Source organism: Chiloscyllium punctatum, chromosome 9 (assembly GCF_047496795.1).
Source record: "Chiloscyllium punctatum isolate Juve2018m chromosome 9, sChiPun1.3, whole genome shotgun sequence".
NCBI classification, from domain to species: Eukaryota; Metazoa; Chordata; class Chondrichthyes; order Orectolobiformes; family Hemiscylliidae; genus Chiloscyllium; species Chiloscyllium punctatum.
This window is the reverse complement of record NC_092747.1, coordinates 101,269,582-101,281,799: the sequence shown is the minus strand read 5'-3', so window position 1 is coordinate 101,281,799 and position 12,218 is coordinate 101,269,582. Positions and strand designations below refer to the sequence as shown.

At 36.6% G+C, this 12,218-nt stretch overlaps 1 protein-coding gene across 3 annotated transcripts in view; it reads left to right on the top strand.

Moving 5' to 3' along the window:
* bora (bora aurora kinase A activator) overlaps positions 1-12,218 on the top strand; it is a 31,530-nt gene that overhangs the window by 1,549 nt on the left and 17,763 nt on the right. For all 3 annotated transcript variants that reach the window (XM_072577983.1, XM_072577981.1, XM_072577984.1), the window contains exons 2-6: positions 2,216-2,415; positions 2,925-3,031; positions 4,693-4,738; positions 7,362-7,443; positions 8,692-8,760. In XM_072577983.1, coding sequence (XP_072434084.1) covers positions 2,251-2,415; positions 2,925-3,031; positions 4,693-4,738; positions 7,362-7,443; positions 8,692-8,760 — 469 coding nt within the window. In that variant the 5' untranslated portion in view covers positions 2,216-2,250. The remainder of the gene's footprint in view (positions 1-2,215; positions 2,416-2,924; positions 3,032-4,692; positions 4,739-7,361; positions 7,444-8,691; positions 8,761-12,218) is intronic.

Below are 12,218 nucleotides of genomic sequence, written 5' to 3'. Positions count from 1 at the left end.
ATCAAAAAGCGTGAGTCCAGATAACTTTCCTCACTGGTCTCGTGTCTCAGTATAGCTCCTCAGGGCTGGAGAGGAAGGGAAGGATCCACTTGTCGTGCTAAATGTCAGTTCCAATGATATAGGCAGGACAAAGGAGGTTTTGCATAGTCAGTATGAGGAGGTAGGTGCAAGATTAAAAAAGCAGAATCTCAAAAGTCATAATCTTTGCATTATTACTTGAGCCACTGATAAACTGGCATAAGGCAAATCTGACTCCTCAGTTGAATATGTAGCTGAAAGACTGTCATGGGAGAAATGGGTTCCAGTTCATTTGTACGAACACCAGTGCTGGGGAAAGTGAGACCTGTACTGATTGGATGAAGCATTTTGGAAATTTTTCAGTTTTAATACTTCGTCTGAAGAAGAGTCATATCAGACTTGAAATGTTAACTCTGCTTCTCTCTCCACGGGTACTGCTAGATCTGCTGAGTTCCTACAGCATTTCTTGTTTTCAGTGTCCAATATCTGTAGTTTTTCGTTTTCATGAGAAATTAGGCGTAAGATGGTGTTTTTCATTTTGTAAAGATGTGCTACTGGATTGATTTGCTTTTGATTTATTTTTGTCACATGTACCAAGATACAGTGAAAAGTGTTTTGCATGCTCTACAGGCAGATCATACTATGCAAAGTGTAGCAGAACAGAGTGCAGAACACAGCATTACAGCCTCAGACCCACTGCACAGAGAAAGAGAGATCAACATTAACATTTGAGAGGTCCATCCAAAAGCCTGATAACAGCCGGGAAGAAGCTGTACATGTATTCAAGTTTTTTATATCTTCTGCCTGACAGAAGAGGGTGGAAGAGTGTATAATCAGGGTCTTGGTTATGTTGGTTGCTTTCTAGAGGCAATGGAAAGTGTAGATAGAGTCAATGGATGGAAGGCTGGTTTTTGTGGTGGACTGTGCTGTGCTCACAACTCTGTAATTTCTTGCTGACTTGGGAAGAGCAAATGCCATGCTGCATTGTGATGCATCTGGATTGGATGCTTTCTATGGTGGATCTCTAAAAATTGGTAAGTCTTTGTGGACGTGTTGATTTTCCTTAGCCTTCTGAGGAAGTAGAGGCATTATTGTGCTTTTTTGAGGTCCCAGTACCCTGCAACAGTCAATGGTTTATAATTGATATAAATTAGACGTACCTTACGGCACATATGGGCTGCCAGAATTGCTGATAGATACAAGGTTATTAGAAATGTAAGATGTAAAGTGGACTTAAGAGACAACATAAAGATATTTATAGGTAAGAGAGTGGATAAGGATGTAGCTAATGGAATATACTGTGTGATGGTCAGAGAATGTTGAGATGCAAAGAATCTGGTGATTTGCAAAAGGATTGTATACACTTACAGCAAGTAATTCGGAAAGCTAATGGAAGTATTATTATTAATCCTAAGAGGAACTGAAGTCAAAGTAGGGAGGTTATGCTTCAATTAAATAGGGCGTTGATGAGACTCATCTGCACAGTATTGGTCACCTTGTTTAAGGAAGGATGTAAATGTATTGGAGGTAGTCCACAATGAATAGGTTGTCTTGAATGGGAAAGGCTGGGCAGGCTAGGCTTATATCTGCTGGAGTTTAGAAGAGTAAGAGGCAACTTGATTGAAACACATAATATCCTAAGGGAATCTTGATTGGGTAGATGTGGAAAAAATGTCCCATTGTATGGGCGAAACTAAAACTAGGGGTCATTGTTTAAAAATCAGGTGTTGCTCATTTAAGAACAGAGATTAAGTGATTTTTGTTTTGAGGTTCATGAGTCTCTAGAACCCTCCTTCTGAAAAGATGGTGGGAGCAGAGTCCTTTAATATTGTAAGGTAGATATTGATAGAATCTTGAGCAAATTTTTGAAAGGTGTCAGCAAGAATACCTATAAATATCTTTATGTTGTCTCTTAAGTCCACTTCACATCTTACATTTCTAGTAACCTTGTAGCCATGAAAGTGCTGAAGAGCCTGCTCCTGGTTTGTCAAAAAAAAGGATCTTATTACTAATTTCAATTCAATGAAGATGGTTTAAAGAAGAAGAGATGCGATCAGTTATATGTACATTTGTATAGTGTTTTTTTAGATGGAAAAGTGTCCCAAAGTTGTTTTTAAAGACATATGCGAAAAACTTGCCATTTATAAAATATATATTGTTTGTTTATTTCATAAAGATTCTTGTTTCCCAATAATAGAAGTGGAAAGCTGCTATATACTGTAAGAAAGAGTAATGGGAGATCTGAAGAGTGAGACCAGGATACACGTAACGCCAGACACACCTGGGCGACCTCCTGTCTCAAATCCTTTTGAGAGCCCGAGTGATTATGCAACATTGCATGAACCTGTGGTCCCCAGTCCCTCAGTCTTCAGATTAGTGAAAACACCTGATTCACAGGTAAGTTTGATACTCCTTAAAGATTTTTTTCTCACATTGAATGCAAAATATTGTAATTTAATTGACTTTGTACACAACACAAATTAGCAGTGCTGAATTTTAAGTTGTTTTATTTTTAGGAGAATGAATTTTTACCATATAAAAATTATATTTGAAAGATCAATGCTTGAATGTATTGGCAAGTAGTAAATTGAAGTTATGATAAAGAGATGGATAGGAGTTAGAATTTCCTTATGCTTGTTTGGGATCACTTAGTCTGTTGCTAGTTTGAAAATTGCCTGGAAGAGTGCACGTTCTTCAGTTTAATCCATATCACAACATTGTGATTGGCACTGAGGGAAGAGCTTGTACCCGTTTTGCCTTTCACTGCATTTCAACGGTGACTACAATCCAAAATATGTTTCATTGGCACTTTGAAGTTTGCTGAAGTGTCAGAAACCAGTGTATAAATGCAAGTTATTTCTTAATTACATTCGATAGCTTGAAAATATACAACTTTCCTTACTTAGACACCTGGAAAATTCAGATGGTCCATTGGAGAGCTTGCCATCCTGCATCCAATTGAAATTGATCCAGAAGATGTTCACCAGCAGTCTGCATACATGAGCTGCACCAGGTTACCAGTTTTCTCTATTATGAGTTGCATACAGTGCAGCCATTAGATCAGCATCTATGTTACTAGATGTTCTTTCTCATTTTTATATATGAATTAGATTTTTGTTTGCCATTCAGCTGGGTAAGATATGAGGCATTCTAGAGTCATTTTCCTGCTTGAGTTTCAATTCAGTGAGTTTTGACAATATTATCATCTCCTCAACGAGTTCAGTATCTCATCAAGGCTCCTCCGACAGCACCTTCCAAATGCATAACCTATATCACCTAGAAAGATAAGGACAGCAGATGTACGAAAATGATCACCTCCAAGTTCCCCTGCAGTCACCACCATCCTGACTTGATACTATACCGCTGTTCATTCATTGTTTGGGTCAAGAACCTAGATCCCTTTTCCTGTCAGAACAATGGGTCTCCCTACACCTCAAAGACCACAGCCATTCAAGAAGGCCGCGCACCACCAGGACAAATGGGAATGGACAATAAATGTTTGCCGAGCTAGTAAAATCCACATCCCATGATTTTACTTTTAAATTACCCATAAGAACTAGGGTTGTGAGTAGGCAATTCAGTTTTTCAAGCCCACTTCACAATCGATACGTTTGATATGATCATGGCTGATCTCCCCTCAGCCTCAACTCCACTTTCCTGCCCAGTCTCCATGATCCTTCAACCTGTTACTTAAGGAAAAATCTCCTCCTTCAATTTACTCAATATCCCAGTATCCACTGCACTCTTGGGTAGTGAACTCCACAGATTCATGACCGTTTCACAGAAGTAATTTTTCCTCATTTCTGTTTTAAATCTGGTATCCCTTAGTCAAAAACAATGACTCTCGATCTAGATTGTCCCACATGAGGAAGCATTCTTTCTATGTTTACTTTGTCAATCTCTTTTTGCATCTTATATCATCTCATTCTTCTAAATTCAAGAGTGTACAGGCTTAAACTGCTCAATCTTTCTTCATAAGACAAACCCATTATCTCTGGAATCAAACTAATGAACCTCTTCTGAACTGCTGCAATACAATTCTATCCTTTCTCAAGAAAGGGGATCAAAATTATGTGCAATGCTTCAGGTGTGGTCTCACTAATGCCTTATACAGTTGCAGTTACCTGCTTTTACACTTTACTCTTGTAGTAATAAATGCCAAATTTCAATTTGCCTTCATTATTCTCTACTGTATCTGCGTATGAGTTTTCTGCGATTCATGATCTTGCATTTAAGACTCTGTAGTGGTTTAGATTTGCTTTAACCTGTATTGATTTTAAGCTTAACTCCATATAACAGTGTACTAATACCAATATATTGTTTGTTTCCAATAAGGCAGGTATTTGAATTGTGGGTCTTTCTGATTATGACCCCAACAGATATAAATTGTGCAATCTCGATAGTTTATCACTTGCATTGATTGAGAGACAAAATCTCTTATCACAATATTTTTTTATTTCAGTATTAAGTTGAAAGCCACGGTAATTGACATGACAATATTTCGTGTTCAAAAATTTGTATTAAAAAGTTGAAAACAAGCATGGAATTTCTGGTTAAATTACCAGTAGAAAAATATTTTTCTTCGTAAAAGTGCTAGTGTTAGCTTCAATGTTAGCAGACTTGTAACAGTAATATTACATTTAAAATTGTATTTTTTTTTGTTTATACTTTTAGATTAGATAATGATATTGAGGCAAGAAAACAAAAAGCCATTGAAGAAGTAAGTGCTCAAACCAAAATAAAGAAAATGTTTTAGTATAACACTAATTTGCAGTAGAATCCTGTCAGCAAATTCTACTGACAAACTGGTATAAATTGTCTTCTTAAGCAAATGGTTTCAACACAGTTCTTAAAGTGTTAGTCATTCATCCACATGCACTGACATTGACCACATAAGCCAATTTTTTTCATTGATCTGCAATGCATGACAAATGTGAATACAATCCATGGAGAAAGTTCAAAGGTTTGATTCTTTTTTTTAGAACTAAGTACATTTTAAGCAGAGCACAATTTGAAATTTTAACATTTTCTAACTGAATAATGTTAACTTTTTAAAAATTTCTTCATTAAAGTTACATTCAGTATGTTGTAGAACTGAAAGAGGACATTCGTTCCAACATTGTATCAGTCAGGCTGTCTAATTCTGCAGCAAATATTTTTCCTTTCAGCCAAAAGTCTTCCCTTTATCCAAATCCTATTTGAAAGTTATGTCAGAATCCATTTCCCATCCCCTTTTACAGACTATTGCAGTGAGTTGAAAGGCATAGAAGGTTTGAATAAGAGTGATTTCACCTCTGGTTTGTTGCCAAATCACTTTAAATCACGTAGCCCTTCCAGTTACCTGCTGTTCTGCCACTGGAAACAATATCTTATTTCATCAATCATATTTCCTCATAATTTCAAGCTCCATTAAATCTCCTGTCATCCTGCTTTTAGAAATGTTGTAGCTTTCCTGGATTGACCCCACAATTGAAGGATTTTGGTAAATATCTTATGTGTTCTCCCTAAGACTTTGACATCCTTCCTAAAGTGTTTATTTGATCACTTTTTGGATCTCTGGCAGGGTTTTCATTAGTAAATTATCACTTGTAATGACTGAGCTACTGGACTTGGATTTGTATTACACAATGCGAGGAAGGTTGTTTTTAAAAATGTTTGTCAGTCGCAATGTCAGTCATATCATTTTGAGGAGATCCTATTGGATTGGCCCATGATGAATGAATGATTTTATTGTCATGTGTACTTTACAGTGAGAGAAAATGTGGAAAGTGAAAAGCTTTTCCACTGTTGCCATGATCTGGTGCCATTTTGAATAGTTTAAGAATGAAAAAAAAATAAAGCTCAAAGCGATTCCATCTGTCCTGAGCCAGCTCATCATCAGCACGATTATCCCTCCTCCATTGCCCCACCACCACCAATGTTGACGTCACTACTCTTCAGACAGCATCAGACGCTGCTGGGCCAATTGTCTTCTGCCACCACCTCGCTGCTGCCTGCGCTGGACCCACCAATGTCAGTATCACATCTCTCACCACTGGGCCCACCCTTGTCGATGTAATTGTAATGCCCTTCCACCACTGCATTGCTACCTCCAATTGCTGACCCAAACAACGACTACTTTGCCGATCCTCGGGCGCCATCTTTTACCACTGGGCCTACCTCACCAATGTCACCTCCATTAATGTAGCAGCCACCAATTCTGATACTGTGTTCTGTGCTCACCTGGAAAAGTAAGTAAGAGCTCACTTGCAACAGCCATGAGGTCTGTGCTTGACCCATTCGCCGCTGCCATGAGATCCGTGCTTGACTCTTTCACCGCCAATACAAGTCTGTGCTCGGATTCCTGCTGCCTCCAATGCCATCCGTGCTCAGAACAAGCGATATTAAAGGGAAAAGAGGGGGGGAAAACGTGGTCAATGAGCCCTGCCTCAGGAGTCTTACTCTTGCCACCGTCTTGTTAATGAAGTAACACAGTTGGTCATGTGTATTAGACTCATACAGACATACAGCATGGGAACAGACCCTTCAGCATAACTCGTCCATGCAGACCATATTTCCTAAACTGAGCTAGCCCCATTTACCTGCGTTTGACCCATATCCAATATACCTTCCCCTATCCATGTACCTACCTGAATGTATTTCAAATGTTGTAATTGTATTTGCCCCTACCTTTTCCTCTGGCAGCTTATTCCATACACACTGCCTTCAAGTCCCTTTTAAATCTTTCCCCTCACATCTTTGAGGAATTGTTAATTGAGAAAAATGTGACTAGTTTGTGCAAAAGTTATGATGTTCCATGACACTATTTAATCAGCATAAATGGATTCATAATGACTTCACTGGGAATAGACAGACCATCTGCATAAGTTGCATTACAGACAACAGTGAGGATTTACTATAGTGGGCAGAATTAATGAAATATTGTGCCTTTTAGTTATTTATACCAAAGGGGACATACATAGAAGATTGTATAGTGGAGTGGTTTGCCATAGAAACTTCCTGCTGTATCATTCTTTTTAAAAGATATACTTTAAGATTTATAGCTTGTCCCATGATCCTCATGTTTTTTGCTATTCAATAGCTGATCACAGTAATTAGAATTTTTCTTCAGCTTAGGCAGTACTGCTATGTCAAGTATTGTGTGGACGATATCACACCCCATTTTGTAGGAATAGGGTTTTGCTTACAGGAATGGTCTTAAGCAGAACTATTGAGCAATATCTGGTAAATGTCTAAACTTATAAAAGATTGAGCAGTGATCTGATACCATAATGTAACATTATTTGAAGTTGAATTTAATGTTTCAGTATATAGTGTATCCTAATATTTTGATTTATTTGTAGTTTTTTTTGAATAGTGTCATCGTCCCTTCTCCTTGGACTCAAGCTGAAGGAAAACAGATTCTACAATCCCATCGAACCAAATGTATGTATGTTTGTTTTAGAAGTATGTGAATTTCAGTGATTACTTTTTAATTTGATTTATGAAGCAAACTTCTTTCTAAAGGTCTTCCTTCACAAAAGTAGACTTTGCCAAAGAGGATTGAAGTTGTGTGGATAAGGACACAGCTTATATTTCTCAATCGATCGTTTTGCATGATATTTATTCTTGGCTCACTATATTGGATTCTGTCAAATTCAATAATTAAGTAAAAAAATTCAAAATCTCTATCTATCTAAAATAGAAACAGTAAACACAAAGGTAAAGGATTTGTTTGATTCCAGGAGCTGTGCTAAGTATGCAAGATTTACAAATGTTCGGGGAACTAAAAAGTAAATGATGAATAGTCATGTTTGGTTCAGCACAACAAGTTATATCAGTGTAGCATTATCTACCTCAGTAAAATTTGAACATGTAATTTATTGTTTGTTTAATTTCAATGACAGTTGTTTAACTAATAAAACTCAGGTTATTTTTCAGTGAATAAATTTGACTTTTTTGATCAGATTTCCAAGATAATTTAACAGTTTGCTGAGTCACTTTGTCTGGTAATTCCTAAGGCACTCTCCTAATAGTTGTATGGATAAATATCATAAAGAGTGGAGCAAGCCCAGATTTACATGTCTAATGGTTAAGCGGTATAGACAAAAATATCTACAGTTCCTGTCCTGAGGTCTTCAGTCAGCTGTGTGTGGATGTTGGGTCAAGCTCACCTCTGCCTATCTATGTATTGTCAAATACTTTTCTGACACTATCTAAGCTTATGCGTGACATAACTCAGGACTGCTGTGTATTGGAGTTGTGTCCCATTATGAGCTTAAGGTATTCATGTGTTCGTGCACTTTTAGTGGAAGTGGGGTCTGTCAGTTGGTGAATGGGTGGCAAGGTGGAGAATTATTAATCAAAGTAAATTCAGACTCTCTTTGTGTTGTGTCTTCAATATGCATGTGTTTTTGCTTTCCTGTTGGCGGTTATCTCTTCCTTCAATCCTATTGCTGTTTCTTGCTTGTGCTGAATTATCCTGATGAGTGCAAGATGAAAGACTTTGAAAAAATGTCTTTTTTCTTCCAGCAATACTCACGTTCTGTATTCTAATCCAGCATTTATTCTGATTCAGTTTGTAGCTTTAGGTGAGGTTCATCTGTTTTTAAAATACAACTTGATTATATCTTGACCCTTAATAGAACATGCAGTGCATCTAAAGCAATTGTGTTTAATTGTCATTCCTTAAAGGTTCATCCTGGGAGAGGAATTCTTCAGTTACATCGAAGGAATCTGTTAGATTACCTGGGATGCATAATGGTTAGTAGTTATGCATTAGCACAAGGAGTTCTACAACTCAATTGTTGCAATTTAATCAATTATTTATTGTGTGTTCAGAACAAGTACCAATCTGAACTAAGAATGTTTTTTTCAGTGAACCTAAAATCAACTTCAATCACATAACTTATTTTACAATTTACAAAACATAACGCATTAGACATTGGACAAGTAAGACACTAACCCCCATTTTCTCTTTAGTTTTACCATCTCATTAATTTAGTTCAATTAAAATGTAGTATCTGGATTGATATATGTTTTGTACGCAAGGGGTGCACATACACGAATATCTCCATTGGAATGATGGAGGATTCCATATTTTCTTTTTATGGGAAAATAATCTAATTCAGTGTGAACTAGTACTTGCACAGGATATGATGAAGTAAAATTGTAACAAACCAAAACTATCTATTCATTTTTGTGCTTCATATTTGCTTTGGACTACTTTGTGTTTTTGCTGATTTTTCCTTTGGGGATGGGGGGAGGAGAGGATTTAACTATAATGCTTGCCCTTGATTTTGAAGAGTATTATTGAAATCTTTTTAGTCATGAATTGCCCTGCAATATAATTATATCCAATGTTGGTAACACCTGAACATATTAGATAACAAGCACTCGATGTATATGCAATTGAATTATCAAAGTTGTAGTACTAAAACTCTATGCATTCAATATCCATAGTGATATGAGAACTAAAGTCACATGGATCCTTGAAAGTCAGAGCACAACAATGCATCATTTTGTATACAGTATTTTTATATAGGAACAGAGTAGTCAAATTTCATAATCTGCTTTTTTAAACATTTCCCTTTTTAAGTAAGACTGTAACTTCCTGTGAAAATAAGTTTGGACTCTGATTTAATTATGGTTTGTGTTTTCAACCTTAAAACACACTTTTTGCAAAGAATTTCTTGAAGAAAGTGTTCCCTTTTAAGTCTTCATTCTTTGTCAACTGTTTTGAAGTTGATTTCTCGTAAGGTCCAGCCAGGTTTGCTCTCCAAGTATGTTTAAACTGTTACCTTTTGCTTGTCAATATGCAAATTTGGAAGAATATGGTTTGATAAAATATAACAAAGTGTAACCTTATAAAATGTGCTTATAAAGTAGAAGTTTAAAATTTTGTCTGCATTTTTTGATGTGTGCCCTTAAGATAACTTGCCACAGGTAGTACTAAAAAATCTTCACTAAATTATTTCAGCTACCTTAAAAACTATTTACAGTCTCAGCACAGGAAGGTTATGAATATTGAAAATGTTTTCAGCATAGTTGGAGGCCATTGAGTCAGCGTCCATTAGAACAGAATCCAAGAAGTATTACAGTACAAAAGAAGGCGATTTGGCTCACTAAATGCAGTACTCTAAATGAGCACCGTGACTTGCTATCAATCCTGTGTTATGATACAGGGACAGCAAAATAGTGAAATTAAATATTCAATGATCTCAAAATTGTTAAATTGTTCCTATTTATACTTTATGAATCACAGTTATCAGACAGCAAGTTTATCAGTTAAATAGAAATGAACAATTTATTGTTACTACTGTAACTTCAGAACAAAGCTAAACTACAGGTAATCTAATTAAGGTCTATGATTTAATCCCATTTTTCATTGATTGTAACCCCCACATTCAATATTAACAGATGCAATTAAGGGATAAATATTTTTGAGTTGTAATTTTCCAGTTTGATAACAGTTGCAACTATGAGTATGGAATACTTGAACAATGTGTTTTATTTCAGACACAAAGGATTATATCTTGCTTGAATTCTGAAGTCACCTGTCAATATAAATAGCTTCCAGCATGCTCTGAGAAATATTGACTTATTTCTTATAAACTGGGATTCTTTTCTCAGAATATTTAATGATTCTTGAACTGGAGAGTAAACCAACTTCTCAGTACACTGCCTTCTGCTCAAAATAAATCTCGGCAAAGACCAGTCTAATCTAGGGTTTCTCGCTCTTTTTTTGAACTTTTTTTTGTGGTTGGCTGGCCAGCAGTGGACTCCCCTTAATTGACCAATGATACATCCATCAGTTTCTATTTCTTGAGCTTAATACATCCTGATGCCAAGCATCTGCAGTGTACTTAGAACAATGATTAATCGCAGTTACTTTTGCAGGCCAAGTCACATTTGCAAACAGTAGTTTGTTCTTTCCATTTTTAATAAACTTATTTCCAAACCAAAAATGGGAAAAATAAAGAAACTCAATGATGGTTTCAATATCTGTTTCTCTCCATTCTTTGCACCTTTTTTCCCGTTTAAATAATCATTCAATGATCTCTTGGATGCCTCAGTTGAACTTACTTCACCACACTTCCATACATTTCATTCCAGACATGAACCATTTGTTTTGTGAAAGGCTTTTTTTTCTCACATCACACTTGGTTCTTTTGTATGTCACTTTACATCTGTGACCTCTTGTTCTTGACCCTTTTCTGAGGATAACAGTGTTTTCTTATCGACTTCGTGCATTTTGAAAACCTTTATCAGATCTGCTCTTAACTGCCTGCTCTCCAAGGAAAACAATCCCAACCTCTCCAATCTGTCCTCATAACTGATGTTCTTCATGTCTGGAACCATTCTTGTAAATCTGTTCTGCACATTGTTTAATGTATTAACATCTTTTTCATGGTGTAGCACCCAGAACTGTAGACAATACTCCAGCTGAGGTCTAACAGATGTCTTCTACAAATTCAATACTATCGATTTGATGTTGTACTCTATTTCCCTATTAATAAAGCCTGCTAATAGGTTATGCTTTACTAACTGCTATTTCCACCTGTCTAGCCACCTTCGATAATCTCTCTGCTCCTGCACGTTCTTTAGAATTGTACCTCTTATTTTGTATTTTCTACCAAAATGCATTACCTCCCACTTGTCTGCATCGAACTTCACCTGCCACCTAAACATCCATTCCACCGATCCATCAATGCCCTATCAAAGTTCTACACTATCTTCCTCCCAGTTTATAATGCTTCCAAGTTTTGTATGATCTGTTAATTTTGAAATTGTCCCCTCCACACCAAGATCTTGATCATTGACATATTTATAGTTAGATTGGAGAACATATAGGAACAAGTGTAGGCCATTCAGCCCCTCAGGCCTACATCATCATTCAATGAGATCATGGTTGATCTGTGGCCTAAATCCTTATACCTACGGTTGGCCCATAACCCTTAAGACCAAGAATGTATATATTCCAGATTTAATATTAACAACTGATCCAACATCCATTGCCATTTGTGGAAGAGAGTTCTAAACATCTACCACCCTTTGAATGTAGAAGTGCTTCCTAACATCACTCCTGAATGGTCTGGTCCTAATTCTCAGATTATGGTCCCCTCGCTCTAGAATTGCCAAACAGTGGAAATAGGTTATCTTTACCCTGTCTTTTCCTGTTAAAATCTTGAAGACTTTGATCAGATCACCCACTAACCTTC